General features: G+C 56.8%; 1 protein-coding gene across 2 annotated transcripts; it reads left to right on the top strand.

Annotated features, from left to right (window-relative positions):
* The first annotated feature begins 1,794 nt into the window (after window positions 1-1,794).
* On the top strand, window positions 1,795-6,357 carry LOC123856887 (glutathione S-transferase P-like). 2 transcript variants are annotated; one of them, XM_064576084.1, is made up of 7 exons: window positions 1,799-3,579; window positions 3,699-3,734; window positions 4,133-4,239; window positions 4,353-4,440; window positions 5,585-5,688; window positions 5,770-5,877; window positions 6,041-6,349. In XM_064576084.1, exons 1-7 carry the CDS (start codon window positions 3,348-3,350, stop codon window positions 6,227-6,229), a joined length of 864 nt encoding a protein of 287 aa, XP_064432154.1. In that variant the 5' UTR covers window positions 1,799-3,347; the 3' UTR covers window positions 6,230-6,349. The 2 variants fall into 2 exon arrangements, with proteins under 2 accessions (XP_064432153.1, XP_064432154.1); XM_064576083.1 differs by having other exon boundaries at window positions 1,795-3,579; window positions 5,585-5,877; window positions 6,041-6,357.
* Window positions 6,358-6,818: the final 461 nt, after the last annotated feature.

The following is a 6,818-nucleotide window of genomic DNA, read 5'->3' as shown; positions in this document are numbered from 1 at the left end:
GAGCCTGTGTCCAAATGACCATCTAAGAAGGTGGGAAGTGGGAGAAATGTGTGCCCCAAAGTATAAACCCAAGTAGTGGGGGCATAAACTGGTCAGAGTATAGTGGATAAAAGTGTTTTGCATCAAGAAGCAAAGCCTTTGTATCTAGGTGGAAAAAGTCCGGCTTGGAAACCCTTCCTCACTTGTATTCAATTAACGACATACTAGGGTATTCATTTTGATGCCCTTGACTTGCCCAATCCAACTTAGCCAAGCTGGAGCTCCAGCTCCAGTGCCTAGCATGTCCACGTGGATCAGTGGTTGACAGACATGGATGGATGGATGGATGGACGGACAGATAGGCAGCTGACTGGATGGAAGGATGGGTAGATGATTTGATAGGCTAGTTGTTAAATAGTTGGTAGATGGATGGATAGACAGGTGGAGGATGGCTGGGTGGGTAAATGGGTAGCTGGATGGATGGAGAGAGAAGTAGGTAGATGTTCTGATGGACTGCTGGTCAAACGTTTGGTTGTTGGATAGGTGGACGATTGGATAGATGGGTATATAGATGGACAGACAGAGAGATGGATGGAGGTAGATAGATGGCTGGGTGGATGGACTGCTCATGAAGGCTTTATATTCTTCATTGAAAGAGTCAATTAGAATGGAGACCATATCTTACCTATTGTGGTGTTTGCCATGATGCCTAGCCCACTCATAGCCTGATACATACTAGTCAGTGTGTGAATGAAACCTTGTGTCTATCTCTTCCAGTCTGAGCTGTGATTCTTCTTTTTATAAAAAAAAAATTATTATTTAAGTAGGCTCCACACCCAGCTTGGGACTTGAACTCACAACCCCGAGATCAAGAGTCGCATGCTCCACCGACTGAGGCAGCCAGGCAGCCCTGAGCTATGATTCTCCTGATGGCAAAGAAGATGGCTCCTTCTCCACCCTGTTCCCCACAAGTCACCCCAGGCTTGGCACACAGAACCATGTAGAGATACTATTTCACACTCACCAGGATAACTAAAGTGAAAAAGACAGTAGCAGTGTTGGTAAAGACGTGGAGAAGTTGGGGCCTTCGCAGGCTGCTGTTGGGTTTACAAAATGGTACGGCCACTTCGGGAAACAGTTTGGCAGTTCCTCAAAATGAGCTACCATGTGATCTAGCAAGTCCACCCCTGGGTATGTACCCAAGGGAATTGAAAGCATAAATTCCTGCAAAAATTTGCACACAAATGTTCATAGCAGCCTGACTCATAAAAGCCCCAAAGTGAAACAACCCAAATGTCCATCATTGAAGGAATGGGTAGACAAAATGTGTATGCTCATGTCACGCAATATTACCCAGCTGTAGACAGGAATGATGCACTATTTTTTTAAAAGATTTTTATTTATTCATTTGAGACACAGAGACACACACACACACAGAGCATGAGCAGGGGGAGAGGCAGAGGGAGAGGGACAAGCAGGCTCCCCCCTGAGCCAGGAGCCTGATGTGGGGCTCGATCCCAGGACCCTGGGATCATGACCTGAGCCGAAGGCAGACGCTTAAGCAACTGAGCCACACAGGCACCCCAGGAATGAGGCACTGTTACACACTATGACATACATGAACCCCAAAACATTCTGCAAAGTGAAAGCAGCCAGATCCAAAAGGCTACAGAGTGTATGATTCCAGTTATATGAAATACCCAGCATAGGCAAATCCATAGCAACAAACTAGATTAGTGGGGTTGGGAGGAGGGGCATGAGGAGTGACTGCCAATGGGTACAGGGTGTTTTTGGGGGGGTGATGAAAATGTGCTGGGACTACTTAGTGGTGATGGTTGCACAACACTGTATATACTAAAACCACTGAATGTACACTTTATAAGGGTGAAATCTAAGTAGCAACAAAGCGGTTTGTTTATATTTTTAAAAACTGCCAAAGACAGGTGCTGATATACACGTGGACTGGAGGTGCGGGGATGGGCACAGGGAGGTTCCTGGCCCACTGGGCTGGGAAAACTGTGCTTTTGGACCCCAGCGGAGGAAGCCCCGGGGTGGCCACGGAGCTAGGCCACGGAGCTAGTCCACCGACTTGCCTGGGGAGCCAGAGGACTGTGGGTAAAAGCAGCCCCCTGGAACACCACCGAATAGTGCCGAGCTGAGCTGGGAGACAGCCTGAGTGTGATGGCTGGAGGGTGTGAGCTGGCAGGAGGCTGGCCCACTAGGCAGGGAGGGGTCTCCCAGGCCTTTGATGCTTGTGTGCAAAGGGAGGGCATGAATGTTCCAGGCCAGAGCAGGTGAATGAACCTCTGTGAACCTTGGTGTCCTCATCAGTATAATGCGAACAAGGCTCCCTCCCTCTCAGGATGTGGAGATGAAATGAGACCATTTTCATGAAAGCTCTTTGTAAGCTGCTAAGTGCCGGGCAGATGTTCCTCCAGCTGTGAGTCAGGGATAGAACCCAGTCCTGGCCCCACCTCCCCCACCCCTCCCAGCCCCAGGCAGCTGTGGGCTCAAATGAGGCTAAGGGATGCTGCTGATTAGGCACTTTTGGGTTTTCCCCCCAGGCTTTAGGTGGGTACTGCCCCAGGGAAAGATACCTTCCTCTCTCCTGGTGGCTCTGACAGGAAAAACTGGCTGAGAGACGTCTGGTTCAGTCAGGCTCCAGTTCCCGGGGATGACCACCACCCCCACTGAGACATCCCTCGACCCCTGCCCCCACCCAGGAAGGGGCAGCCGGAAGTGGGCTGGGGGTGCCATCAAGGGCCCCGCAGGGAGGCAGGCACTGGGCTCTGCCTGGAAGAACACAGCCCCCCTCAGGCCCAGGAGGTCCTGCCCATTTCAGTCTGTCTGTCTTTCCATCCACCCATATCCCCAGGTCCAGTTGGTATTTGAAGAGTGCGTTAGCACTTAGACTCAGACAAAACATGGTTTGGAGATAACAAGCCTTTGCAGAAGAAAGACTGAAGGTTAAAAGTGAGGCCCCTGAAGCTGGCCAACCCTGGCTCTAAGTCCTGTTGCCTAGCTGTGTGACCTTGAGCAAGTCACTTAACCTCTCTGGGCTTCAGTTCCTCCTCTGTAAAATGAGGATCAGAACAATACCAAGTCCTCGGGTGGTAATCTCTGTAAAGTCCTCGACACAGTCCTCAGTCCCTAAGGGTTTGCCGTAATTATTATTCCGGAGAGAGGAGGTGTAAATGGATATGCCTATCGAAATTGCACTCATTCATGCAAGAAGCATTTAATGAGCACCTACTGTGTGCTGGTGCTGGGGACCCAGCAGCTAGCTGGGGACTCAGACCCGGCCGTCTGGGGGCCCTGAGCAGTTCTGTGGGTTTGGGTGTGGCCTGGATGCTGGTAGTTGCTGTGTGATGCTGAAGTCAGTACCCTTCAGGCAGGGTACACGGCGCGGAGGTGCAGGTGAGCCTGTCCGGCCCTGCCCCCGCCACACCCAGCCTTGCCCAGGGCCAAGCTCCGCTCAGGGACTCGGTGCATTCCTGGGTGGGGCGAGAAGGGGGGTGTGTGTGGAACAGACCATAAATATAAGACCACTGGGCTCGCCGCCACTTCCTGCTGCTTGCTCTTCCACGTCACCGCGACCTAGTGAGTAGGGTCTGCACCACGCTGGGGGCGGGGGGCAGGACCCAGGCTGAGCCACCCCCTTCTCGGTGCAGCTCCGTGGGGGGATCCTCTTTCACGCCCTGTCTGTTTGTCTCTCCTAGTGCCGCCCTACACCATCCTCTACTTCCCCACCCGAGGTGCGGGCCCTGCTCCTTCAGGAGGGCGAAGGGCACAGGCGGAGCCAGGCCGCCCGCCCAGGCTGCTTCCTGGGGTCCCGCCGAGGCCGGAGGCTGGACAAGGCGTCTCGGGTCGTGGGGCGGGGCCGGGAGGGCGGGGGCGGGGCCAGGTCCGGCTTTCCCAGGGCCGCATCTTCTCGGTGTCCTGGCTGGCTTCACTCTGTCCGCATCCTGCGGCACCATGGGCTGGGGTCTCCGCCTGTCTCCCTCTCCATGGTCTCCACTGTTCCTCCGTGGCTTATCTCTTCAGCAGGCTCTGAAGCTTCTGTCCGGTCCCCACACTCCTGACCCCCTCCCCAGGGCACTGTGAGGCTGGGGTCTCTGCACACATCCCACCACCCCGTTCTCCCCTCCCCCAGGGCGCTGCGAGGCCATGCGCATGCTGCTGGCTGACCAGGGCCAGAGCTGGAAGGAGGAGGTGGTGACCAAGGAGAGCTGGCTGCAGGGCCCGCTCAAGGCCTCCTGTGTGAGTGACTGCGCCCTGGCAGGGGACAGGTGCTGGGCCTTCGTGGGGCAAAACCAGGGTGGGGGGCAGCTGAGCTCAGCGTCTCTTACTGACCCATGCCACGCCCTCCCCAGCTGTATGGGCAGCTCCCCAAGTTCCAGGACGGAGACCTCACCCTGTACCAGTCCAATGCCATCCTGCGACACCTGGGCCGCACCTTTGGTGAGTTCTGAGGTCATGGGCAGTCCAGTCCTGCAGAGTACCCGATGGGTCCCACGTGGATGTCCTGAGAACCAGAAGTCCTCCCGCATGGAGGACAGGCCAGATGACCCTAAAAGAAGGGGCAGGGCCTGGGTTAGGAGAGCTCTGCCAGCCAGATGGTGCCAGATGCATTCACGGTGCCCGTTTCCCAGAGGACAACTCCGAGGAGGCCGCCAGCCCCCGCATATGTGCTGGTGTAGGCTAGAGGCCACTTAAGGTGTGTCCAGTAGGCCTCCTGCCCATTTTTTCCTGTTTTGGCCTCTCTTGAATCCAGAAAACCCATGCTCGCAGTGAGCAAGCCTGTGGCCTTGTTATAATGGTGGCAGGCACATGGCTGAGAGAGGTAGCTGCCTCTTTTTTGGCTAACTTTGGGGGGTCTAGACCAGCTCTGGGTCCCAGCAGGATGTGGCAATCAGGGAAGGGGACAGAGGAGTCACAGCCAGGCCAAGCCTGCCCTGACCTCTGTGGGACCCAGGGCGGGAGGACGAAGGCCTCTGACCACGGCTTGCCACCTTGTCCTGCCCCTGTGCTCTCCTGTGCTGCACATGGACCCACCAGTCCCCACAGCCCAGTGCTGTCCGGGCACCACAAACAGCTGCCCCTCCGGCCCAGGGCACGTGCACCAGAGGCTTGGTTCGCCCTTGCAGGGGGACAGATCTGGGGAAGGGAGCTTGGGGCCATTTGGGCAGGGAATTCCTGAGTCTCAGAACGGGACTTAGGATGTGACCGCGAAGGGGCATGGTCCTCAGCTGGGCATGTCCCCTTGGGCTCTTTTTTTTTATTTAAGATTTTATTTATTTATTTGAGAGAGCACGAGAGCTATATAGAGCAAGTTGGTGCTTGCAAGCGGTGGGAGGGGCAGAGAGGGAGGAGGAGGGAGAAGTAGATGCCACACTGAGCTCAGAGCCCTATTCAGGGCCTGATCCCAGGACCCCCAGATCACGGCCCAAGCTGAAATCAAGAGTTGGTCACCCAACTGACTGAGCCCTCTGGGTTTTTGGAGATGGGAGCGGCAGGGCTGGGCAGAGCGGGCCTTCCCAATCGAGGGACCTGGGCACCCCATCCTGAGCCCTGAACCTGATCCACTGCCTGGCTGCTGACCCAGGGCTCTACGGCAAAGACCAGCGGGAGGCGGCGCTGGTGGACATGGTGAACGATGGCGTGGAGGACGTCCGTAGGCTCTGCAGCCGGCTCATCTACCGGAGCTACGTAAGCACTCAGGGCTGGGGCCCGGGAGCTCACCCAGGCCAAGCATGCTGGGGGCTGCCACTGGATCACTGCCCTTTGCAGGAGGAGGGCAAGGCCAAGTATTTTCAGGAGCTGCCGGGGCACCTGAAGCCTTTTGAGACCCTGCTGATCCAGAACCAGGAGGGCCAGGCCTTCCTTGTGGGCGACCAGGTGAGTGCTGGGTCCGGCCCGTGGTAGATCCATTTCTCAGAAGGGCACACTGAGGCCCAGAGGGGAGCCACGGCAGGTTCGCTGGAGCAGCCAGGGTCCTGGCTCCCTGCGGCCCCTCCTCTTCTGACCCTGCTCAAGCCCTCTTCTGACCTCTGTCCTGCAGATCTCCTTCGCCGACTACAACCTGCTGGACCTGTTGCTGAATCACCAGGTCCTGGCCCCTGGCTGCTTGGACTCCCACCCTCTGCTCTTGGCCTATGTGGCGCGCCTCAGAGCCCGGCCCAAGCTCAAGGCCTACCTGGCCTCCCCCGAGCACATGAACCGCCCTGTCCATGGAGCCCAAAAGATATGAGCCCCTTCAGCCTCCCCTGGGACAAAGCCTGGCCTTTGGAACCAATAAACACCAAAGAGGAAAGCTGTGCTGTGGTCCCTGAGGGGCTGGAGGGCACAGGGGACCCCCTGCCCCTTCCCAGGCTGTCTCGGGGAGGACGAGGGTCGGGCTGGGCGTCCGGGCCCTGGAACAGAATTAGGCGCCTGGAGAATTATCTGCCAGGAGACAGAGCAGTTCCAGATCCAGACAGAAAGATGAGACCCTAAGCCTTGAGGATCCACCCCAGAGGACTTCTGCAGGAGGGAGGTGCCCTCACCGGGGGCAGGTGTGATGGCCGCCACCTGGGGAACCCCATCAGTCTGAGAGAAGGGCAGCCATGAATGTGGCGAACAGTCGCTGACATCTCAGCCACAGTGTGGGCACACAGTCGGAGGCTATGTGCACATGGACCCTAGTAAGTGACGCATACCCTCGGGGGTTTCGCACGAGCATCAGTGTGGCTCATTCTCCGGTGGTGCCAGGGGTCACTCCCAGGTTGGTGCGGCAGGTGGCCAGCAGGGCCCAGCAGGTGTGTGGCTGAAGGCAAGCCTGGAGCTCCTGGTGGCCCGGC

The sequence above is a fragment of the Mirounga angustirostris genome, unplaced genomic scaffold (assembly GCF_029215605.1).
Source record: "Mirounga angustirostris isolate CCGP_5_RB_7025 unplaced genomic scaffold, mMirAng1.0.hap1 SCAF_13, whole genome shotgun sequence".
Taxonomy (NCBI): Eukaryota; Metazoa; Chordata; class Mammalia; order Carnivora; family Phocidae; genus Mirounga; species Mirounga angustirostris.
The sequence above is the reverse complement of the archived record's forward strand: the minus strand, read 5'-3'. Positions and strand labels throughout refer to the sequence as shown.